Source organism: Lytechinus pictus, chromosome 9 (assembly GCF_037042905.1).
Source record: "Lytechinus pictus isolate F3 Inbred chromosome 9, Lp3.0, whole genome shotgun sequence".
In the NCBI taxonomy this organism is placed as follows: Eukaryota; Metazoa; Echinodermata; class Echinoidea; order Temnopleuroida; family Toxopneustidae; genus Lytechinus; species Lytechinus pictus.
This window is the reverse complement of record NC_087253.1, coordinates 3,033,052-3,060,169: the sequence shown is the minus strand read 5'-3', so window position 1 is coordinate 3,060,169 and position 27,118 is coordinate 3,033,052. Positions and strand designations below refer to the sequence as shown.

Here is a 27,118-nt window from a genome sequence, read left to right as displayed (position 1 = left end):
GCAGGAATGGAGAAAGAAAGAGACAAATCCAATGCCAAAATGGAGAAAGAAATAGACAAACTCAATGCAGGAATATAGAGAAAGAAATGAAGAAGTCTGATGCAGAAATGGAGAAAGAAATTGTCAAATTTGATGCAGAAGTAAAGAAAGAAATAGTCAAAACTCATGCAAAAATAGAAGAGTCTTGGTGCAAAAGTGGAGACATAAATAATGGAGAAAGAAATTGAGGAATGTAATGCAAAAACAGAGGAAGAAATTGAGGAGTCTGATGCAGAAAATGAGAAAGAAATAGACAAAACTGATGCAGAAATGGAGAAAGATATAGAGGAATCTAATGCAAAAAGAAACACTAAGGAAATGGACTCAAAAAGGAGATATGGACTCTGATTTCAAAGACACAGATATTGATGAAATCCTTTCAAATGATGCATGTACTGCACATGATGCATTTGTTGAGTCTTCTTATGATAGAGATATTCATGCAAATACTGCAGAAACTTGAGATCTTTACTCTGACATTCCAAACACAGAAATTGGAGAAATAGACTCGGACCTTGCGGATGTACATCTAGATGACCATGATGCAGACAGAGATATTGAGGAAATTGTCTCAAATGGTTAAAAAAGGGGAGATAATTACTCTGATATTGAAAATAAAGTTATAACAGAAATTGACTTAGATAACACTGATACAGAGGATGAGGAATTTAGCTCTGAAGAAGCAGATACAGAGGATGGAGAAACTGATGATAATTCAGAAACAGAAGGAAAAACTGACTTGGATGATTCTGAAACAGAAGCTGAAGACGAATCTAATGAGATGCACCTGAATAATGATGATAGAGTAACTGAAGAAGAGTTCGGTGAGGTGCAAACTGGATGAACTCTCCCTGCTTCTGGAACAATGTAGGCAGGCTACAATTGATATCATTGTCATCTGTGAATGCCTACCCCAAAATTATGATATCAAGCCGACTATGCAAACTTATCAGCTTGAAGACTATGTCAAATTTTCAAACATTGACAAAGAAGATGTAAGAGGAGTCTTGGTGTATGTGCACAAACGCTATGCTAGTTTGGTCAAGGAAATAAGTTTGAGTCAAACTTCGATGAATGTGTGTGGGTAAATATGAGGCTGAAAGGAATGGACTCATTAACTCTGGGAGGCATCTACCGCAGTCCATCTCCAAACAGAGATAGTTGGAGCACTGACATGGTGATTGAGCTGCTGTGTAAAGTTGCGGATAGCAATCCTTTGCACCTGATCATCGTTGGCGAATTTAATTACCCAAACATCAGCTGGGAGAACTGGACATCCCATCATTCATATGAACAGAAGTTTATTGACTGCTTGAGTGACTGTTTCCTCCATCAGCATATAGATGAATACGCACGATACTGGACAGGACAACAGCCACATATATACTGGACCTTTGATCAGCAATGAGGAAGGAATGATTGGAAATATATCTTACCTGCCTGGCCAAGGTTTAAGCGATCATCAGTGTATCCTTATTCATTTCAACTTGTATGCAGAACAAACATTGAGAAAAGAAGAAAAGTATTGATACCATAAAGGTGACTACCAGGCAATAAATTATGCCATCATTGACATAGATTGGTATAGCGAACTAGAGTCTATGAATGTAGATGAGTCGTGGAACTTCTTCTCAATCATCTATCAAGCAGCAATAGACCGCCACATCCCTAAGACCACAGCAGACCTGCCAACCAGTACGTTTTAGCCGTATTTAGTACGTTTTTGCAACCAAAATACGGCAGTACGTTTTTTCTTTGAAAAATACATTTTTTGTAAAAAAATAAAAAATAAAGAAAATTAAAAATTAAATCGTAATTTATTGAGAAAAATAATCTCTATATGTCTCTATTTTTTTTAAACGAGCACAAATATGGTTATTAGATCAATGTAATTTCAGGTAACTTGTTTTTTTTTTTCAATCATTTTGTTCAAACCAGGGTGAAGATATACACATGTTTTAATGTGTTTTTTTTCATCTGCAAGAGCAGTGCGCATTTTAGCTTGCATGCAGCTTGAGCGCCGCGATGAGAGAGTGCGCCAAGCATTTTATTATGAAATACACTTTTTTCGGGAAAAATACAGTTTTTTTTAATCACAGAATACAGTTTTTCATTCCCAGAGGTTGGCAGGTCTGATGTAGGGGTTAGACTAATAGTCCAGTCAATATAGGGTTTGACCCACCACTAATTGCAACACGAGATATTCCACTGCAATGCTTTCAAGGAAGGTCCCCTAAACAACATACTAAAAGTCCCAAGAAATCCAAGCGGTGGAAATTTATGAAATTTGCATATTATGCAAATTAGCCATAAAAAGTTAAAAAATAAGGAAAATAGCCCAAAGAATACAAATTGAGTGTCCAAAACAATTTAATTTGAGCGAAAATTCATGATATATAACTGTATTCAATGTTTTTTGTCAAAAGTGCAAAAAAATCTACCTCATTTGCATAATATGCAAATAAGCATCCTTATATGGAAAAATGTGTAGGTATTGTGATTTTTCTCTCATTATCTGCTTTAAAATTTCACTAATGTTGAAATTTACATGCTGCTATCACTAAGGACGTTGAATACATTTGTATTCAGCTTAGTGTCTGTAGTGTAATTTGCATATTATGCAAATAAAAGTATCTAACATGTTATAAATATTCAAGAAAACACACTGGTGATACTTCCCTCAAAAATTGCAAGTAGATTATCTATTGAAATTGGAATATGGCAATACCTTACAGGAAGGTTTCCTAAACACCATATTAAAAGTCCTTAAATATACAAGCATATGGGAAAATCACAAAATTTGCATTTTATGCAAATTAGCCATAATAAATTACAAATAAGGAAAATAATCCAAATATTGGAAATCAAGTGCAATCAATACGAATTGAACTGAAGCCCATGACAAGTTTTACAAATTTATTTATGTTTTAAATAAAAAATCGTAAATAAATCTACCTCATTTGCATATATATGAGCATCGTTATATGGACAAATCCAGAAATTTTGATTTTCTCACAAAAACAGTTATGAAAACATTTCAGTCTAGATCAATATGATTTGATCACTAAGAATGGCAAATACATTAATAATCAGTTTAATATCTGAAGTGTAATTTACATATTATGCAAATAAGCATCCGACATGTTATAAATATACAAGGAAACACATAAGTGATACTTTCCTCTAAAATTCCATGTAGATTATGTGTATTAACCATGATGACCTTCCCTACACTTCTTGCTTGGTTGATATTGACTTTTGTCACTAGCAGTTACCTTAACTCATATGGTACAATGATGAGTCCATTCTACATGGATCCCACTGCTTTAATGCTTCATTATTTCCATCCAAGTCTTGCTCTCTTCTTGACTTTGTAGAGACTTTGCGTTTCTTGCGAGTACAGTCCACGCTAGCAACTCCTGGATTGCCAATGATCAGCACAAGATGTCACACCCGTACAAATAAAAGCCCATTAGCTTCGAATATTTGGTCCTTGTAGCACACCAATTAGCTTATAAACTTGGGGTCCTTGTATTCAAAGCGCTTAACGATAAATCTCCACCCTACATCTCAGAGCTCTTATCTCAGCATAGACCAACACGCAGTCTCAGATCAGCAGCTCAAGCATTGCTGAGGGAATCTCTCAGCCACACAACCTGGGGTGACAGAGCCTTCTGCATCTCTGGACCAAAGCTGTGGAATTGCCTTCCCCAATTTATCAGGAGAGCAGAGACCCAATCAACTTTTGAGTCTTACCTGAAGACCTTTCTGTTCCCCACTCCAACATTATCACAAGACAAGAATAACTCAATTGTAGCATTACTAGGACAGTACTTGAACTGAATGATGATCCTAAGCACTGTTTGAAGACATTGAAATTTGTGAGATATTTCCTATTTTTGAGCAAGCGCCATGAGCGCCCAGCTGAGGCGGATACCGACGCTTTACAAGAACCCATCATCATCATCATCATCATCACTTGTCTTGGTGGTGAATATGAGTACTTGCTTGGATCACAAGATCTCTGGGCATGCTTCATAAGAGTAACAATGGGCATTTGCCTATACGAGCGACATGAAAACCATTCATAAACTCATGATGAAGGCTTAAAGTGCATTATAGGCATCTTTCTCAGATACAGGAATCGTAATTAGACGTTCTTGCTGAATCCAGTTGCTGCTTCATGATGAAGCATCCATTTTCTGTTCTCTCCTCTTTAATAAATCTCCTATGGCAACCATCTCCAAATATTAAAGCTATAGTTTCTAAGTAAGTCGTATGCAAATAATAATATTAATTTCCTGATATTTATGGTAAACAGAAATTCCTCAGTGAGACAATGAACAAACCAGATGGAGAACTAAGCCAGATTATTGCCTTTCCAACAAGAGGACACAACATAATGGAACACCCTTAACATCACAATCAAATACCATCCAACATTGATTAGACAGTGTGTACCACTTCCAAGATTTATTTGCCACAATGTGCTACTCATGGGTATACTGTGAGGTTATCCAGAGGAATAAACATTTTATGGTACGACTAAGGATGTTCTTCTGGAGGAATACTGACTTTAATAGTGTCATGCAGATGTACTTTGGACAATCATACAACTCTCTGTACTGAAATCCGACAAGTCGAGCATAGGAGACTGAATGCCAATCAAGAGGACTTTAACAAGAACACACCATTAACCATGTCTTCTTCCGACACAAGTTGCCTCAATGAGAGAATGGACATAAGTTGTGTCGGAAGATGTCAAGAGTTTTAGAGAAAGGCTAGGAAGGCTTGCACATTTTAGAGCTCCAAAAGCATCAGTAAGGTAAAGCTCAGAATTGCTACAATGCATTAAAGAGGACCATAAGAGGGTTTGTTGACAAGCCTATAAAACATAACTTGTTGACCGGATTGACAATGATCCAGGTTGTAACAATTAGCATGTTGGGAGCCCTTAATATCATGCGCTATGACTACATTAGAATAACGAGAAAGGAAGGCAAAGATTTTTAGTCTTAGTATTCACCACTGATCATGATGATGATGACGCTGAAGTCCTGGGACCCAGTCCTGACCCAGATATGGCCAGATAACATATTGTTTAGTCAAGCAGGTGTAGCCAGACTACTGAAGAAATTGTTAAAGAAAACAACCTGCATGAAGCTACTAGGCCAGACGGAATCTCCGCTGCACTTCTTAATGAGACTTCTCATCAGATCTTACCTGCCATAAGTTTGCTTTTCCTGGCCTCCCTTTATCATGTTTATGCGGTGAAATTTCAAGAAAGTCTAAGTCGTTCCTATCCATATAAGAAAGGGTTGTCAACTCTAACAAACTACACACCAATTCAAATACTGTGCTTTGTTCTTGCCAATACCATCATATCATCTTGCCAGACTGACGCTTAGGAAGCGAAGGACATATTTCCAGTATTTTTCCTTGAATATAAATCATATTAGGATAGATTTGAATGCTTAGTGATAGCAGCATATTAATTTGAAAAACTTAAAATGTTTTCACTGCAGTCAATGCGATAAGAATATAAATTTCTTGACATTTTCCATATAAGGATACTTATTTGCATAATATGCAAATGAGGCAGATTTGCTAGCTTTTTTAAATAAAGACATTGAACTTATTTATTCATCATGTTCAAAATTACTTGCTGTGGACATTTAATTTGTAATCTTTGGATTAATTTCCTCATTTTCTATTTTTTTAAATGGTTAATTTGCATAATATGCAAATTAATTTTCAGGCATTGGGATGAATTCTCATGCTTAGTGATATAGTAGCATATTAATGTCAACATTAATGACATGTTTTCAAGCAGTCTATATGAGAAAAATCACAATATCTTGACATTTTTTCCATATAAGGATGCTTATTTGCATAATATGCAAATGAGGTAGAAATTTTTGCACTTTTGATTGAAAACATTGAATTCAGTTATTTATCATGAATTTCCATTCAAATCAAATTATTTTGAACATTTAATTAGTAATCTTTGGATTATTTCCCTTCTTTTTCTAATTTTTCATGGCTAATTTGCATAATATGCAAATTTCATAAATTTCCACTGCTTGGATTTCTTGGGACTTTTAGTATGTTGTTTAGGGGACCTTCCTGGAAAGCATTTCAGTGGAATATCTCGTGTTGCAATTAGTGGTGGGTTACCCCCCTATTCTGGCTAGATTGACTGGACTATAAAGAAGAAGAAAGTCTGGAAGACAAAAGAAGCTCTCAGACAACAAAAGAAGAAACATAGATCTTATTGGAAAAAGATTTTGTAATAGTGGTGATGGTGTAGACTATCTGTGATCAATTTGTTTTGAACACAAATTTTCAGATTTTGCTCATCTTTCAAATTGCATATTGCCTCCTCCTGAGCACAACATATGTCATGGGAAAATATAATTCACATCACATATGCCAAGGTCAGGGGGAGAAAATGGGAAATCTGAAAATGTGTGTACAAAACAAATGGAGAGTTGTCCACAAAATCAGCCATTTTCAAGCACGTTTGCCAATTTGAGGATCCCCATAGAAAGTACAAGAAGACTTTGAAAACCTCCATAACTTGCTTATTTCACAACAAATTTTGATGAAACTTTTTTTAAATTGTTCCTCTCAATTTACTCTTTCCAATATAAAGATTGTTTCTCTTCTTGGGTTTTGGTTTCCTTTAATGTTATTATTCATGTTTCTATTCCTAAATCTCAGCAATGTTTCTGAGAAATGTGTACTCTGAACTGGAAGGCAGTGAAGTGAGATTATCCCAGAACCAGACTGTAAGCCGCATTTTAGAGATGGTCCTCCCTCTTTCTGAACCCAAGCAGCTGACCGCTTTCCTCCGTGGATTGACCTCTGACCTTTCAACCTCGGCCACGGATCGTTTCACCAGCCATGTTCTACAGTCAACGATGATCACAGCTTTGCCTTATGTCGGTACAGAGGAAGTGGAAGATCTGCTGGGAATCTACTGTGCGATTTGTAAAGAAATGCTTGAGAACATTAAAGAGGTAAGGGGATGTGAAAGGTACTGTACTGAAGGGGTCAAAGGTCACCTTCAATTGGCACTTGAATACCTACAGTAATTAAAAAAAATTATTTGATCCACTCTTTTGCTAATACCCTTTTGCTGTAATAAAGTCGTTACAGAATTGGATTATGTGTCTTCTCTTCTGCGCTACTTATCCTCTAGTTAAAACAAAGCATAATACAGTGTACCAATAGTTTATCTGAATTAATACATAATTAGAAAGTCAAAAGGGGCCTAAGCTTTCGATCCTAGCAGAATCTTCGTCTGGAGGCAAAATGACAAACATATAAGGTGGAACAACCATAATATAGAACACAGACAAGCTACAGCAACACTAGAAACAAGGAGACAAAAGGGGCATTAGTGAGTAGAGAAGACCAATCAGGTTAGTGAAGGGGATGAAAGAAAAGGAGTAGGCAGACACAAAGGGAAGTTAGTGTAAGTAAGGCCAGTAAAAGACCTCAAGCCAACCTTATATGTTTGTCATTTTGCCTCCGACGAAGATTCTGCTAGGATCAAAAGCTTAGGCCCCTTTTGACTTTCTAATATACTCCATTGGCTCTCTTTTATTAGATAAGCAGTTTTCAGCAGCTTCTTTTTGCCATTAATATATAATTATAATATTTAATTTGCATCAATGTTCAATATTTGTATACAATGCTATGTGCGGGGTGCTATGCTTCTTGGCAACAGTTATGTGATGCTTTTATCACCTGATCACCATTGGTCACCTGATCCCCATTAGTCACCTGGGGCGGTATTCTGAAAACGTTCTTATCTTAATTTTGTTCTTATCTTATCACGTTCTTATCTTATCACGTTCTCAAATTGGTATTCTGAAAACGTTCTTATCTTTTTCTTATCTTGCTTTCCATCGATGCTGAGCGCGTAAATTTATAATTCGCGCATATGATACAAAAGCGCGCTAAAAGATAAGAACAAAATAAAGATAAGTGGTATTCTGAAAACATTCTTATCTTTTTTCTTTCTTATCTCTTTTCGATATTTATGATAATATTTAAGATAGCTAGAGGGTTATCACATCTTACGCTGTCCGCCTTCTTTCTTGCTAAAAATCGATGGCCACTGGTAGTAACAAGTATTCCTCCCAACCTTTCTTTCATTCACCCTTTATTTTGCCTGTCTCTTTTTTCTATCCCTTTTTTCTTTCTTTCTTTTTTTCTTTATTTCTTTCTTTCGTCCTTCCTTTCGTTCTGTCTTTCTTTATTTCATTTAGGCCTATTTCTTTTCGCTTTTTCTTTTCTATCTGTTTGTCTTTTTTCATTTCTTTGATTCTTCATTTTGTTTTGTTCTTTCTTTCTTTTTTTCTTTCTTTCGTCCTTCCTTTCGTTCTGTCTTTCTTTATTTCATTTAGGCCTATTTCTTTTTGCTTTTTCTTTTCTATCTGTTTGTCTTTTTTCATTTCTTTCATTCTTCATTTTGTTTTGTTCTTTTGAATCTTTTAACTTCTTCCTTATTTTTCTTTTGCGTTATTTTATTTATTCTTTCTTTTTCATTTTTTAAACTGAATTTATTTCCGTTAAAAACAAATAACAATACATATAAATTATACATGTGAATTGATAAATGAAAAACGGGAGGATGGCCCTGCTCAGCAACATCAATCATGGTGCTGCTGGTCTACCGAGGGGTCCTTCCTTTTTTATTTTCCCTTTCCGATTTTTTTTCTTTTTTTCTTTCACCTTTTCTCTCTTTCTTTCTGTTTTTTTTCCTTTCTTCCTTCACTTTTAATTTTTGTAATCTTTTTATTTCTTCATTTTTTAGGGTAAATTATACTTCATTTTCTTCTTTCCATTAATCTTTCTTCGTTTTTTCATTCATTCTTCATTTTTCCTGCCTTTTTATTTTTCCTTCCTTCTTTGAATTTACCTTTCTTTTTATCTTTATTTAGTTTTCAATTTTGCTTTACTTTTCCTTTCATCTTTTATCTTCCCTCTCATCTCTTTCTTTCTCTCCCTCTCTTTCTTTATTTCTTTGTTTCATTTTCCCTTTTTCTCTCTTCCTTCACTTTTTACATATTTTTATTCCTTCCTTTTTTACTTTCATTCGTTTTTTCTAACTTTTTTTGGTTCTTTATTCCTTCATTTTATCCCTTTTAATCTGTTTATTTTGTACTTTTTCGTTTTTTCCCCCTTAAGTTTTTTTTCCTATTCCTTCTTTATTTTTCCTTCAATTTTATATTCCTCTTTTTATAATTGATTATCATTCTATTTATTCCTCCTTTTTCTTTCTTGTATTCTTTCCTTTTTTATTTCTTTTCATTTTTTAAATTTTCTTAAAATTTTCTTTTGCTTGTTTTCTTTCGTTTACCTTTTCTTTCTTTCATTGTTTTTTGCATTGATCCTTTTATTTTTTTAATTTCTGCTTCATTCTGACCCTTTTCTGTCTTCTTACTTACCTACTTACTTTACTTTTTTCTTCCTGTTTTATTCTTATTCGTAACTGCTTTCTTTACCTTTTTTCTTTACTTTCTTTCTTTCTTTATTTTGTGCACGTGTCTCGAAATAATAATCAGTCATTGCGTATAAAATGCCTATTTCGCGCAATGCGCAAGAAACAGTGCACGCGCAGCGCCCATGATATTCTTTAAGGAACGCTTTTATTGGTTAAACTGCCAATATAAAGCGCATTTTGATTGGTAATATCTTAAAAATGGGCGTGTTGAAGATAAGAAGGAGGCAGTCCTTACAGAGATAAGAACGCGTTGAGAAGATTTTCAGAATACCGATTTGCAATGATTTTAGCGTCTTCTTATCTCATTGAGATAAGAACAAAGATAAGAACGTTTTCAGAATACCACCCCTGATCACCATTGATCACCTGATCACCACTTTTACATTGTATTGCACTATGCAACAATGTCATGCCATGTGAAAGTCATTAAGGTTTTGTATTATTTTTATGATTTCGTCAAATTAATGATAGTAATGATAATAGTTTGTATTTGAAGATTTAAAATAATTAGTCATAAACTATGATGACCCTTTAAAGTGATCAAAAGTAATTATGTAGGCTGCATTGACCTTTTTTGTTGTTGTAACTGTGTACATCAATCAAATGATAATAAACACTGCTCTCTTTGTTGGTAGATTATAATGGATACATACGCTAGCCACGTTTTACGGACTCTCATAGCTTGCCTTGCGGGTATCCAGGTTCCAGAAAATGTCTCCAGGAGCAAATTATCACGAGGCCAACAACACAAAGGTATATTTTGTCGTTCGGAAGGTCAAAGGTCAATATGCCCGATATTATTGCAAAATATTTAATCTTTTTACATATTCTAATGTTTTTGGTATGGATTTTTTTTATTTGCAATCAGTCGTGTCATATTGCCCTTTTACTTGCTTAAAGGACAAGTCTACCCCAACAAAAAGTTGATTTGAATAAAAAGAGAAAAATCCAACAAGCATACCACTGAAAATTTGATCAAAATCGGATGTAAAATAGGAAAGTTATGACATTTTTAACGTTCGCATAATTTCACAATACAGTTTATATGCACATCCTGGTCGGTATGCAAATGAGGGAACTGATGACATCACTCACTCACTATTTCTTTTGTATTTTATTATATGAAACATGAAATATTCTCATTTTCTCCTCATTGCCCTGGAAAACAAAATTTTATTTCTCTCTGAACATGTTGAAATTACCTTTGTTTATTATGGTTCAGTCAATTTGGTCCTGTAAAAATTGAAATATTGTATAATTCACACAATAAAAAGCAAAAGAAATAGTAAGTGGGGGACATCATCGACTCCCTCATTTGCATACACTGAGTTGTGCATATAACTGTTTTGTGAAAAATAAGCGAAACTTTAACCCTATCCCAGGCCCCCCCTTGAAATCTCGGCTGTCAACTGCACGATCGCGATGAAAATTGGCACGCTGGTTGTCTGGGACATAATCTACAAAATTGTATAGTAATTTATTTCATGCGAATCGTTGTTAAGTGATTATGCTAATTTATGCGTAAGTAGTATGCGAAATCATACTTTTTCCTCTTACTCCCTAAATAAAGCTCCAAATTTTCTAATTTGTAGTATGAAAACTCTTTGTGGTGTTCTTAGCAAGTGTACATGAAAAAAATTGCGATATCAAATAATTTTCTTATGTATATATATTGTTTTTGCAATTTCTTATGTATTTCCTTGTTTTTTTTACCTTTCGTTTTTCATTGTTTTATCAATGAAATTTGTTGGGGACTCTTCTGAGATCATAAAAAGCATAAAATAAATACATTTAGACCAGCAAAACTAAAAATAATCATACATTTATGATTTTTGGTTGAAAACAAAATTTGCATTGACTTTGTACACAAAATCACATTTTTGAGCAAAGTTGTGCAAGACTTAAAAGTTAAAAGTGAGCAGCGCGGTCTAAAAATTTCGCACAGCGAAAATATTGCGCGAATCGTTGAGGGGGGGCCTTCGAGGCCCTCCCCGGCCTAGATAGGGTTAAGATGTCATGATATTTTACACACAATTTTGATGAAATTTTCATTGTTATGCTTGTTTGAATTATGTCTTTTTATTCAAATCAACTTTTTGTTGGGGTGGACTTGACCTTTAAGGATGATCTAAGGTTGACAAAAAAGAAGATCCTAAAACTTTGAAGAAAATTTGATTTGGAGAAAAGTGACATAGAATAATTAAGAATTATTAACAGGTGGATTTCCACACAACGTGGTATGTTTATCTCATTACCAATTGAGCATGTTAATTGTTATAAAGGCAGAGCGAAGTCCATCTCTTAGCCATGTATTCTGAACTCAGGTTTAAATTAAACCCTGGGTTTAAGTGTTTAAGTTGTAGTTTAAAGGAGAATGAAACCCTTGAAACCAGCTGAATCCATATCAAAGAGAAAAATCAAAGAAACATATTGTTGAAAGTTTGAGGAAGATTGAATGAATAATAAGAAAGTTATGAGCATTTGAATATTGAGATCAATAATGCCATGTAGATCCTCCCATTGGCAATGCGACCAAGATCTGTGATGTCACACACGTACAACTCCCTCATTACTTTAGTACTTATTTCACTTATATTCTCACTTTTATAGAGTCTATCACAAGGTGAGGTGTTCTCTTTATGAGAGGACAAGTGCAGAGGTTTCACAACATTATATCATTGATGAATCGTCATATGATTAGAATGAGCAAAAGGAGATGTTTTGGGGTATATTTTCAGTGTCCAAAAGGGGAGAGTTGTTCATCTGTGACATCATAGATCTTGGTCGCATTGCCAATGGGAGGATCTCCATAGCATTAGTGATCTCGACATTCAAATGCTCATAACTCTTCTATTGCTAGTCCTATTTTACTCAAACTTTTGTTGATCTTATTCTTTGATTTTTCTGCTTTCACAAAAGCTAACTTGCTCCAAGAGTTTCATTCTCCTTTAACTACGGAGAGCCAATTGCGGCATAAATCTCTATTAGTACATGTTCAATTAATCAACTCATAAGACACTCAAATCATTTATTACTGTCTCAGAATAATAAACTGAAATATTTTATCATTACGAAAGCAAAGGGAAACAAAATAGTAAATATAAGAAGTATATTATAAGCACTTTTTTTTTAGTTTTTGGCTCCCCATTTCTTTAGCACAGAGTTAGACCATGAAAGTTAAACCTGACTTTAGAATACGTGCCATTGAGCTCAAACAAGATATTGTTGGTTATACATGACGCCATGTTGTGTATAAATGATATCCCAGAATTTCACCCCAAAGTGCCCAAAATGAATGGTGAACTGACCAAATTCTCATTGGAGATCCACACAAATCATTTTGCTTTTCTTGATTTACCTGAAGTGAACTATCATGGACTTGGGTTGTTCTTGTATTAACAATATTTCCAATATCAAAATTAACTCCCACAATTGGGGAAGATCCAATCTTTTCTAAATGTATGAGTATAAAGATGGGCATTTTGTGTAGGCTCAGAATGGGCAAATGAAATGAAGAATAGCTTCAAAATTACTATTCATTTTTTAGACACCTGTGTCTGTACTATACCTGCGCAATATGTATTTGTGTTTTATCCAATAAAGTAAACTGTTGTCATCTTGAAAGTTTTTTTTTCTGACAGTTTTGCATCTATTAATAGCTTGGTCGTATGAATAGCAAATGTTGGGTTATTTCACCAAATCGTTAAATGTCGTTATCTTTTTACAGATTTGGTGTTGGAAACCAGAATCATAATGAACTCACCACCAAAAGACTTCCTATCATGTTTAGAAAGCATATCGGAGAACATTGCAGATGCAGATAATTTAAACGGTAAGTTCCAAATCAACCAACATCTAAAGGTGCCTCAAATCGCTGTACTATGGCCCATTTCATAAAGAATTGCAACTATTGTAACTTTGCCATGATGGAAACAACCATGGCAACAGGGCTCAGCAGCCAAGTACAATCAGGGTTTCCACAATAATGGTGAATTTACAATTACTTTCAGTCTTCATGAAACAGGCCCCAGTTGTCTTGCAGATATACATGTAGTCTCCACTCTCCAGTCATGCCCACAATATTCTTACAGGATGACTCAAGTCTGAAGATTTCTAGCACCAGTACAGTACATGGTATTTATGACTACCCAAATCCACTACTTTATATCTTGTATCTTGTGTTGCTTTCATTCATCATGATAGGCCATTCCATTTAGCGAATAATCGACTCAGAATTCGAATGAATCATTGAGTTGAATATTGAGTTGAATTAAAGCAAACTGTATTTCTTTGAACAGAGTACTTCACAAGCGTAACAGGTGGTCCCGTCTTGGAGGTATTATTGCTTTCGCTCCACCATACCAACAAAGATCTCTGTAAACGACTCACCAAGATATTTCTCAAGAAAGCCAAACTTTTAAGCAAAGGAGATGCTGCAGAAACACAAGAAAGGTAAGAGAAAGAGTTTTGTATGAAAGCAAATGTGAACCAGCAGCTTGTATATATACATGTACCACCGCCTCATGACTGCAACAAGGGGCGGATCCAGGATTTTCCAAAAGGGAGGCGGGGCACATTTTCCCGACAAGGATCTAGGATCTAGCTAGGAATTCCGGTGGGTGATACAAAACTGTTCCTTTTTTAATTATGTACTTGGTTGTATTTGTTAAGATCTCTTTTTTATTTGTTTATATTTGTTGCTGTTTGTATATCCATAGGAACTGTTGCTGGGCTAGCGCCATGAGCATCTCTGGAAGAAGAACAAGATATCACAATTTTTATTATTATTAAAATTGAAGGTTTTCACCCAAAATTAAAGGTCATTTCGTCCATGAAAAATTTGACAAGCAAAAAAAAAAGGTCCTCGCATCCATGGGGGGGGGGGGGCACACTTGTGTTAGAATGGCAAATTTACATTACAAATTTCGATTATGCCTATCAATGGGGGGGGGGGCACGAACCGGATTTGACCCCCCCCCCCTGGATCCGCCAGTGTCCCCAACTACTTGATTCGGGCCAGGTATTTCAACACATAATGCAATATTCTAAGCAATGTAGTCTTAATATAACCCACTTGAATAAAAAAAAAACAATTTTTCCTCAACTTGATCTGTCATAGCAATAAAGTAGCCTAACAAGTATCTTTCCTTTCGAACCATTTCAGTTTCTATATAAAAAAAATTATATGCTAATTTATTCTCTATAATACAGGGAATAATTTTCCTGGTATCGCATCGCAGTTTGCTCCACATTTTTGAAAGACTGCTATGCATACATTTTTTTGTATAGCATAATTTTACAGAGGACTGTACTTTCCTTTATAGTTGAGAGCTTTTCTCTTATGACCAAAAATGCTATTCAAATTTGTAGAGCAAAATTATTCCCTGATAATACTTTTATTTATCTCCAAAGGTGTATTTTAAGACAAGCTATTGATAACACACAGTATATAATGAGAGACCACGCAAAGTGCTGGTTACATGCCAGCTGCGAAAACAATCTATGCGATGTACTCTGATATGAAAAGTGAGTCATGCAGGCCTCATTGTGCATATTTAATGGATGATGAAAATGTCTTTTTGTTATTCTATTCATGATATCCAGTGGTAAGAATATCTGATAATTATTTTTGGTCATCTTTTCAATTTTACTCTTCTACATGCAGTTCCCTAGCACAGCTCATGACCCACCCAATAAGTAGCCATCTACTGGAGATCATCCTGAAGGTCATTGATGATGACCTCCTGCTAAAGGTCATAGGTCGGAGCTTCAAAGGTCAACTCATCAAATTGGCCATGCATGGTGTTGCCAATTTCGTCCTGCAGCGGTTGCTTGAGAGAACCTAAAACCTGCCTGTGGTAAGCTCCTGTTTTGTTATAAGCTACTGAAATCCTTGCATCTCATTGGCTAAGAGCACAGTTAATTGTCATTGGGTGATTACAGAATGGGTGTTCATTGCTAATGTTTGAATTGATTTAAGTTTTTTTTTTAATCAGTTATCGCACAAAACATAAATGAAGCTGCTGCTAGGTTGGGGATTGTGTATTTTCTCCTCCATAATTTGAGGACTTGTTGGATGATTAACGGTCAAGTCCACCCCAGAAAAATGTTGATTTGAATAAAGAGAGAAAAATCAGCACAGTGCTGAAAATTTCATCAAAATCGAATGTAAAATAAGAAAGTTATGACAATTTAAAGTTTCGCTTTTTTTTCACAAAACAGTGATATGCACAACTCAGTGACATACAAATGAGACAGTCGATGATGTCCCTCACTCACTAATTTTTTTGTATCTTATTGTTTGAATTATACAATATTTCATTTTTTACAGATTTGACAATAACGACCAACTTGACTGAACCATATAGTAGTAAACAATGCTAATTCCACATGTTCAAGGAGGAATTAATTGTTGTTTCACTCGACGATGAGGAGAAAATGTGAATATTTCATATAATAAAATACAAAAGAAATAGTGAGTGGATGACGTCATCAGTCTCCTCATTTGCATACCGACCAGGATGTGCATATAACTGTTTTGTGAAATTAAGCGAAATTTTAAAATGTCATAACTTCCTTATTTTACATCCGATTTTGATGTAATTTTCAGTGTTACGCTTTTTTGATTTTTCTCTTTTTATTCAAATCAACTTTTTGTTTAGGTGGACTTGTCCTTGAATTGCTGATGATAATCGTTTTTTTCATATCTGGCCCCTGTTCCATAAAAGTTACTTATATTGTATCTTTGCTATCCAATGTTAACGTCAAAGGCATCCTTTATTTTGATTACACAAAGAGTAGTTTGATTTTGATTTGCTGCTTAGCATTGCATTGTTACAATAATAGTAACTTTTATGCAACGGGGCCCTAAAATGATGATCGTACTACTGAAAATAAATGCGGAATATTATTATTATTATGTTCGAGTCAGCACTAAGGATAACTGTAAGTCATACTTATTTTTGTGAAAAACCCTCTAGGATTACTACTGCCACCAATAATCAACTTATATTGATGTTTATCAATTTATTAGGTATTTCATTAGTTTATCATGCTTTGAAATTTCACAGCTCTCTCATTATTTTGATATTTGTGTTATTTTCTCTACCATAGTTAAACGAGCTGTTTGATGAGATTGACTGTGCTAATAACCCTCTTGCATATTAATAAATATATACATCATTACTTATCTACTTTCCAGATATAAGTTTGGTTTACTTTTAAATTCCATCACTTTATTTTTGTGTTGCTCTCCATAAATTTCCTTTGATATTTCTGTATTTTTCTCCACCATAGTTTGAGGAGCTATTTGACGAGATCATTGATGATATTGAGAGTGTATTGGCTGTCAATCACCTTGGTGTCATTCAGCGATTGGCTGCTGGCTGTGTAAGCCACACCTCCAAACAAGGTAGGCAAATACTTGCTATTATTTTTTTTAGTCCACTTTAAATAATAATAGCAATATTCAATTCTTTTATGATGCCTATGATGGTGGGGGTATTTTTTAAATGTTATCATAACTTTGAAAGTAAATGGAGCTCATGCATTTAACTTGAACATAAGGGTTCTCGAGTACAGGTGTATCACTGATCATTTTGCATGAGTTTTAGGTCACATGATTAAGGCCAAAGGTCATTAAAGGTCAATGAACGTAGTATGTTATTATCATATGAATGGCATTTTTTGTGACAAATTATTTGTTTCCGAAGTCAGCACTGCTGCTGTATTGAATCTGCCAGAGTCGTTCTACTTGTTTTTGTGCCCTTATGAGCATTTTGGGGTTGAAATCGCACCAAGCCCTCAGTCTGTAATTTTTTTCCCCTGCCAAAGGTGTAAGAATCTAGAATCAAGAATTTAGAATCCATTTCTTACGACATATGTACAGAACATGTATATTGGACCGCTTTTGGTAAGGTGAATTTATAAATCAAATTTAAACAGATCTCTTTTTTTCTCTTTCTTCTCATGTAGTTCCTTTCCTTCAATCCTTGATGAAAGCATTCCACTGTTACGAGCCGAGAGAGAGGCAAAACTCCTGCGTGCCTCTCTTAGCTGCCATGGTAACCTACGAAGTCATGTTCGGAGAGAAGGATGATGAAAAGGTACATTGTTTTGGGAAGAAAAAACCTGTCTTTAATTTTGGTATCACCCCTTAATGTGCATGTCAGTATTCGGATTCATTACTAGATGGTATGAATTGTTATGATGTCAAGGATTTAGAATTAATACCTGATTTATTGATTTAACTGATTTTTCATCATAGTAAACTATATTTACATATTTTTGTCTTAGTTTTTTTTTAAACGCCTTCTCCTACATGAAATGGGCTGAAAATGTCACAATATGCAATGGGTGACGATGATGCCCATATTGACATTTATCATGCTAATCTCTTGTTATGTCTGTAACCCTCCCTCCCTCCGACTTCTCCCTTCCATCTTCCCTTCCCCTTCTTCCCCTCCCCTTCTCCCTTCTCCTCTCCCTCCCACTTCCATATCCCTTTTCCAATTCCTCCCTATAATTTCCTCCCTTCTCCCTCCTCCATCCCCCTTCTCCCATTCCCCCGTTTCCCTTCTCCTTTCCCTCTCCCTCCCATATCCCTTTTCCAATCCCTCCTTTTCATTTCCTCCCTTCCCCCTCCCACTCCCCCTTCTCCCACTCCCCCTTTCCCTTCTCCTCTCCCTCCCACTTCCGTATCCCTTTTCCAATTCCTCCCTTTCATTTCCTCCCTTCCCTCTCCCACTCCAACTTTCCCTTCTCCTCTCCCTCCCACTTCCATATCCCTTTTCCAATTCCTCCCTTCCCCCTCCTCCATCCCCCTTCCCCCACTCCCCCTTTCCCTTCTCCTCTCTCCCTCCCACTTCCATATCTCTTTTCGAATTCCTCCCTTCCCCCTCCTCCCACTCCCCCTTTCCCTTCTCCCATCTCATCTCTCTCTTCCCCATCTCCCTTTGCCCGATTTATCCTCCCCTCTTTCCTCCTCTTCTCTTCTCCCCTCTTCCTCCTCCCCTCCTTCTCCCCTTCCCCTCTTTCCTCCTTTTCCTCCCCTCCATCCTTTCCATCTCTCCCTTCACTTCCCCCTTTCCCTTTGCCCTCTCCCTCCCCTCCCCCTCTCATCTCCCCCTCTCCTTTATCTCCCTCCCGTCCCTCCTCCCCGTTTCCCCAGCAGCCATCCCAGCCTCCTCCCATCCAGCTCCAGGGCTCACTGCTGCTTCAGGAGATGCTCAAGTTCTCCAAGAATGGAACCATTCTCAACAGCTTCATGGCCATGCCCCCTGATACCCTAGTTTCCATGGCAACCCATCCATCAGGTAGTTATCTCTTGGAAGCGTTCATGAAGAGCACCGCGATCGGTGAGAAGAAGAAAGATCTATTTGTGGAGAAATTGAAGGTTCGTATCATTTTCTTGAATTATTAAATGAATTCTAACCCAACCCCAACAAGTTGATCTGAATAAGAAGAAAAAAATCGGACAAGCATACCATTGAAAGTTTCAACAAAGTCATATTTTTTAAAGAAAGATTATCTTATATATTTTAATCTTTCTTTAATTGTTTTGCTTTTCTTTATCCTTTCTTCAAAAAAGATTGTTTTGTTGTTTTCTTTGAGATTCTTGACTCCCTTCAGTTTCATCCTTTGATGTCCTGGCCATTTTGAAAAACCTGAGACACCTCAGTATGGATCAACCACTGGGTGCTTTTAGGGGAGTAATGGGGCCTGTACACCATTCATCAATTTCTCTTAGAATGTCGCACCACCGGTATTGCATGGTAACGACAGCTCTTTTAGCGGCAACGATGTCAGGGACATGACTTTGCCACTCGGGCTCTGCCAGGTATTTCTTTACTTCACTCTTGAATGAAGAATATCTTTGTAACTTCTCTCAGAATGTTGCACAGCCACTATTGCATGTTGACTTCAGCTCTTTTAGCAGCAGTCATGTCTGTGAATGGAGAATGTACAGTCATTTTCAAGAATCGCGAATCTGGAGGTAGGAACTTTGTTTCCCTGAGAGTGTCAACATCCGCTGGTTACTTGGCTCTCACATGTAGCCGAGCTTTTTCATGAATTGATATGGCTAGCTCATCATCTTGGAATGTCATAGAGCTGAACATTATTATTATTATTATTTGTTTGGCGTCACCTGTGCTTGGGAGGCGAAAAGCGAACTGAATCACTGTGACCCGCAGGTCTCTCCTCCCGATATAACTGATTGGGGGGAGTGCAGGTGGACCTCTACACCGGGGTTTCCCCCTACTCTTATACAAATAGTGCAGTGGGTTCGTAACGTGCAAAGGTGGTGACTCTCCTCTACACGGGGCCTCCATTTAATGTCCTATCCGAGGGACGGAGTGTTTTTCATTGTAACATAGCCTGCATCTATGAAACATGAGAGAGACGTTTACACACAATGCACTGGCTTCAGTCATCCGCCCGGGGTAGACTCGAACCCATGATGTTTGGTTCGACGGGCAGACGGTTACCGACTGAGCCAACTCTGCTCTCAATATGTACTGTACTTTGTAGAAGCCAGGAATTGCTTGAACCAAAGGCTATTTCTTGATTAATGACACCAGCAGCCACCAGAACTGCAAAAGTGAGACTAGAGTTTGACCCCTTTGCCAGCTTCTTGCCTCTGTACGTTCTGGGTACAGGTATGTTCACATGATCAATGTTGTGGAGTGGAGTCACGTAAGCTAGCTTCCAAGACCTTGGTATTGATGCAAGCTTCATGCTAAGATTGAAAACTTCTGTAGTACTGGAGTGATATAAGTGTCACCCATAGATCTTTTTTCTTCCCAAATTGTATATAAGTTTAAGATAATCATAGTTATTCCCTTCAATTGCGTCTATCAAGCGAAGTAGATCAACATTGGAGATACCGCTACGTGGTGGTCAGGCTTTGTCGCAATTGCATCTGGAAGATGTTTCTTTATCTAGGTTGTGCGTTATTTTCCCCTTTTCAGCTCTGTCAGTTTCTAGACAGATTTGTCCTGCCGAAATATCTTTTGATTTCCATATTGTCTGCCAAAGTCAACAGAGGCCAAAGACTGGTAATTTCTGCTCCGTAACACAAAGATTAGCGATTAATCGCTAAGTTGAAAGAACAATTTTGATTGGTTCTTAGTCAGTCCACAGAGAAAATTGTGCTTGCAACGATGATCTTGATAGGCTATTTCATTTAGCGATTAATCGCTTACCTTTGTGTTAGGGAGCCCTGGTCTTTCTTCAGTTATGGTTTTCATTATAAAACAAAGCATAAACATTGTTTCATTATTGTAAGAAACAAACATTGATTGATAAATTGATTGAATAATTCATTTCCACATTTCATTAAAATAAAAGAACATAACAAACAATACATGAATTGTATATTAGTAAAAAGTACAATATATGTCAATATTCTAATGTAAAAATTTATTTACATTTCATTACATACATGTAAGACAAGAAGATAAACATATGATGTAATATGTAGTATGTGGAGGATCATTTTTAAAGTCATTTAAAAACTAAGACTTGCAACTAAGACCTATAACATAATCCTAAATTGGTATCAATTATGCTTATGATTAGGAAAGAAGCAAAAAAAAAATAGAAGAAAATACTGAATAACAAGCAGATTGGTTCTAAAAATGGATTGGGTAGTGATGTAGGGCTACATGATATTCAATTTCATATTAATTCATTTCTTATTTATTTATATAATTATAATATATTGGATGGCTCAGAATGGAATACCAGAAATATTCCAAGAGTTTGGGAAAATATTCCACGAATCGCAGATGAGTGGAATATTGGCCCTAACGTGTGGAATATTTCTGGTATTTCATGAAATAAAGCCATCCAATATAATTATCATCTATACACCCCCTCCAAAAATATTGCTGACAACAGAAAGAGTACAACAGATGTGTTGAATTGCATGTGATTTTAAAGGGGTAATTGCATACCGATATCGCTAAATTGAATACAAAAATAACTACCATGTATGCAAATTCATCATAAATGTGCCAACCCGTCCAGCCAGGCATGAGGAAATGATTCTGAATTAAAAACCTTTTTTTTTGGCCAAATCTTGCAGGGAAGCTGTTTCCAGATCGCCTGTAACAAGAACGGTTCGCGAACCATCGAGGGCATCTTCAAGGCATCGTCCATCAAGAGCAAGTTTGTCATCGCGGAGACCCTTGCCGAACGCGAGACCCACCTTCTATCTCACACGTTCGGCCGCTTCGTCCATCGGAACCTCTCCCTTGGTCATCTACGCAATAGGAGACAAGAATGGAAGAATATTCAGATGAAGGAGGCTCAGAAGAGAAAACTGTTTGCAGATATCGTCGGCAAGGAACCATCAAGTAAGAAATTTATTGCTAGTTTTGTTACAGTTTGTCCTCTGAATGGAGAGGTTCACCCTTCAAATCTGTTGTCAGCAACATTTTCTGAAATGTTTCAGTTTCATTCAAAACCAAATCAGTCATTAAGGTTTTAAATCCAGTTAAGTCCCCAAGTATGGGAAGGTCAAATTCACCTCGCACTCCCAGAGATCCCCTTCACCCCATCCCCCACTTTACTCTATTGGGTTTATCCTTCTCCCTCAACCCAACTCTCCTCGTCAAACCAACTCATCACATAGGTTCTATTTCATAAAAACTTGTTATAATATGTCTAGTAACAAATGCACAATTTCTATAACAGATTTACAATCAGCAAATCAGAATGAAGTATTTCAGTAGCTTTTAGCTGCTGTTGCTAATTTGTTAATATTATAACAAGTTTTATGAAACAGGCACCTGATATTCATTTTTTCCAACACCAGCTGATTTTTATGATGAGATGAAGTGCTCATGAATCAAATTTTCATTTGAAAATTAGTGCAATTTGATCGGTATACAAAGTGAATAATAGACCATTGTCACTAATTTGCAGATTTTATCCTTTACTTTCAGTACATGATTTTTATTGTCTACTCCTGACCTTGTGTAGAATATGAATATTATTATTATTATTATTATCAATAATAATAATTAAATATATTTTACACAATGTCATGTTTTTGTGTGACACATGTTGTGCTCAGAAGGAGGCAAGATTTGATTTGAAAGATAATGGGGAAATCTGAAAATTTGTTGAAAAAATAATGGAGAGTTGTCTACAAAATCAGCCATTTTGAAGCATGTTTGCCTATTGAGGATCCCCAAAGAAATAGAAGAAGACTTTCAAACTTTCATAACTCTCTTATTTTATAACCGATTTTGACGAAACTTGTTTTCAAATGCTCCTCTCATTTTCCTCTTTCCAATAAGATTGTTTCTCTTCTTGGGTTTGGGTTTTCTTTGAAATCAAGGTTAAGTGTCACCATCGCATTGTGAATCTGGATTTAGTTTATTAACATAACCTGAACTTTGTGGAATCATGAAATCTTTGCTGAAAAACGATAACACTAAAGATCACCAAGACAGATAAGCACATGTGGGACACTGTATTATTGTTTGGAAAAATACCCCACATCTGGCCGAAATTCCATGATTGTTTTGTCAATTTTTCAGCAATTACGCAATTAGCTTTTCATTGGTTTATTGTAAAGGAAAGCTATGTGTGTACACATTAATATGCGATACACGCATCACTATTGTGTATGTCTGTAGAACAATAGACTTAATGCACTCTGTATATTGTGAATACAATGTAACTTGAGTCGAACTTGGCAGTCTGCTTTATGTATGTGACTCTAGTCGAATAAAGCGGGCAAAGAGTTAATACATACAAACACTTTCGGGACTTTTCATAAGATGCTGGTCAAACTCATCTTAAGATTGTTACCATAACTGGCATTTATTTTTGAACTTCATTTATCATTCTATAGAGAAAGAGAAAGCACCAGATGAGAACCAAGAAGAAGACAGACTTTCCAAGGAGATAGCTATCTTGACTGGGTCTGGGAATGCAAGACTAGGAGATGAAGTCGGGGTAAGTGATTGAACTGAAAGTCAAATATACCTCTAAATTTCTTTTTTTTTAATCGTGCAATTAATTGTAAGGTTTCAGCATCATGTCACTTCAAGAAATTTGCAGTCGATCTTAAACATGCATGTATGCACCACCAAAAATCAATCTTAAGCCGTGCAATCAAGTACAAATAGAGATGACGGAATAAGATATTGGTTCGGGATCCCGGATGACATTGTTATGACTTTTTAAATTGTAGTAATAAAAATACTATCTCTATTTTCTGGCATTTCATGGCAGATTTCTTGTCTTGAGACACATATATACACATATAGCAGTTGATTGTTTATAATATCAGCAGCGCTTTGTATCCTCTGGCTAAAAGCGCTTTATAAATCCAGCTATTATTGTTAGTATTATTATAACAATGACAGAACAATGACAATGGTGTTTGAGCGGAGGGGGATTGTTATTTTGTTTTAATTTTTTTTGAGAGCCAATACATCACGGACCCAGTATAATCTATTAATTGAAGTGTCAATGTGACCATTTTTAATATTATTGTAAGATCATGCAACCCATATTTTTATTTTTGTCTTTTGTTTTCCTTTGTTAAGGATGAAGAAGCAGCTGACAACGATGAAATCGCCGCCATCTTTAGTCACCTGCCTGTCAAAAGAGATGCATCGTTCAGCGAAGACCAATCACAGACAACACCGATCAAGAAGAAGAAAAAGAAGAAAAAGATTAAGGACACTGATTGATGGGAATGGAATCAGGGAGAGGGAGGGGTGGGGTGGTGTGGGGAGAAAGTGGGGGGGGGGGTGAGGGGGGGGAATAATCCTGCCAATTGGTTTAACCCACTTTCAGTAAGGCCTCATCCCAAATGGTCTAATAGAAGTACATCTACCAACCATTTGTGATCTGCCACCCCAAAACCAAAAATAAGATGCCCAAAATGATTTTTTTGTTTTGTTTTTTATTGAGCTTGAAAAAGCACCCCATAAGCTTTAAAGCGATACATGTATGTACATGTAGCTTGTAAAAAATGATCAACGATAATAAATGCACGGGAAATTTAGTGAGAGCTTCAAAAACACCAAATCAAGTAAATAATGTAAAAAGTTCTGCTTGGTTTACTCACGCATGGTAGGTGCACTCTGTGAATCTTCTAAGCAGTCCAGAAAAATGATGTTTTATTGACCTTTTCAACTTCAAGTTTTGATACTATAAAGAAAAATCACACTTTCATATAACCTAATACACTAATTTTATTCATTTTTAACAAAATTTCTATTTTGGCTATTTACAGACGACCTTCCCTTCGCGACTTATTGGCTTTTGGGTGGCTGATCACATTTGATATAATAATAATAATAAACAGTTCTTGTATAGCGCATATCATAATTATGAATAATGTCTCTATACGCTTTCAAGGGACTTGGATATTATTACCCCAGCTGTAGCTTGGCAGCCGTAATTACTAAGATTACAGCGCACACGCATTTCAAGGAATAAATTCCTGCCAGGTACCCATTCACCTCACCTGGGTTGAGTGCAGCACAATGTGGATAAATTTCTTGCCGAAGGAAATTACGCCATGGCTGGGATTCAAACCCACGACCCTCTGTTTCAAAGTCCGGAGACTAATCCACTAGGCCACAACGCTCCACTAATTCCAATTTCAGCCCATTTGCCATTTTTGTCTGATATTTACGATCTCGTTGCAGTGTAGTATGATATTATAAAATGGTATTATGGATGCTAATCAAATGATTGGCTGAAATTTTTCACATAACCAGTCATGAACTTCAGCTAATAGTAAAATTTTCTTATGACTTGTTTTGAAATGAGGTTAATTTATCGGTTCCATGACATTTGCTGTGGCGATAATTGTTCAAATGGCAAATCGGCACGCTAAGCCAAACACATCCTTACCTCCAAAGCTAAATAAACTCTAATCCTAATCTTTACATTATTTTGATCCAATAACTCTATTCCAATCCAAACTGTAACCCTTTGCATTCTGAGATATTGAACAGGAGCAAATGTCGCAGGAGTGAATGCGAAGGAGGGGCACTCGGTATATAATGCATAGTGGGTATGTACCGTGGAGGGGACCCCCATTTTTACACTCAAATTTCCGTTCCAAGGCAAAGCATTTTTGTCTTCTTGAGAAAAAGAATAAAGAAAGCCGCTCCAAAGCATAGCATTTTCTTCTTATCGAGAAAAAAAGAAGAAAGAAATCCGCTCCAAAGCTTCGCATATGCGCTGTCCGACCATCGCCTCTGCGCTAGCGCACCCGGCGCCCATGCCGCCGGGCTAGCTGCATGCACGTTCCATAGGGATGCATACGCACTCACACGCAGGCGACCCGTTCCAAGGACCCCCGTTTTCACAAACATTTGTAGTTCCGAAGCCCGTTCCGAGGACCCGGGGGGGGGGGGGGGCACTCAGTATATAATGCATAGTGGGTATGTGCCGCGGCGGGGACCCCCATTTTTACACTCAAATTTCCGTTCCAAGGCATAGCATTTTTTTCTTATTGAAAAAAAGAAGAAAGAAATCCGCTCCAAAGCTTCGCATATTTTCTGTTATGCCATTCCGGCCGCCTGAATGGCATTGGTCTGCTACAATGAGCCGCAATTTTGGTGAAAAGCGGCTGCAGAGCGCTGTCCGACCATCCCCTCTGCGCTAGGGCACCCGGCGCCCGTGCCGCCGGGCTAGCTGCATGCACGTTCCATAAGGATGCATACGCACTCAAACGCAGGCCACCCGTTCCAAGGACCCCCATTCTCACAAACATTGTAGTTCCGAAGCCCGTTACGAGGTCCCTCCTTTTTACAATAAGCCCGATCCAAGGCCCCCGTTTTTTGTCTCGCCCGCGGCACATACCTACTACTTTTTTGGTCGAGTACCCCCCCCCCCCCGACGGGCCGAGGACCCTCCTTTTTACAATAAGCCCGCTCCAAGGCCCCTGTTTTTTGTCTCGCCCGCGGCACATACCTACTACTTTTTTGGTTCGAGTACCCCCCCCCCCCCGGAGTAAATGTCCTGTCACCGATTTATCAAACAACAGGGATTCACATCTCTATCTGATAATACACATCATTTAAAAATAAGTATACATACTTGTTGCCTTAGAAATCATATTGTGTCACTCCTTGTATTTGGGATATAATGTTCTCAATAGTAGTATGTTAGGAAATTCTTAAAGGTTATTTATAACAATGTTTTATTTCATTCTTGATGAAATTCTGGGTTGCAGTAATGCTACATCCTTTCTACTTCAATCATGACATGCAAGCATCACATCTTATGCTGTTTGAATCATGGATTTTTATTTATATCCTACTATGTCTATGAGTCTTCCATTTATTGTAATAAATGTTCAAAAAGATATCGAAGTGTAAAGAAATAATTTCTGTAGGTTGTCCTTGATAATGAATTGGAAAATGATGATGGTAATGCATAGGCGGATCCAGGGGGGGCCCGGGCCCCTCGGGCCCCCCCTATTGGCGGAGCAAAAAAAAAGAAAAAAAGGAAAGTAAGAAAAAAAAGGGGAAAAAGAAGAGGAGGAAGATGAGTGAATAAAATAAGATAAGGGGAAGA

General features: G+C 36.8%; 1 protein-coding gene across 1 annotated transcript; it reads left to right on the top strand.

Moving 5' to 3' along the window:
- Positions 1–210: 210 nt before the first annotated feature.
- Positions 211–24,283, top strand: LOC129268435 (nucleolar protein 9-like). Its single transcript, XM_064105029.1, is given in 13 exon segments — positions 211–232; positions 681–863; positions 6,763–7,061; positions 10,192–10,309; positions 13,284–13,388; positions 13,855–14,008; positions 15,222–15,414; positions 16,853–16,967; positions 17,531–17,661; positions 18,729–18,950; positions 21,645–21,915; positions 23,424–23,527; positions 24,124–24,283. Coding segments are annotated over 13 exon segments (2,064 nt in total). The 3' UTR covers positions 24,271–24,283.
- The last annotated feature ends 2,835 nt before the right edge of the window (positions 24,284–27,118 follow it).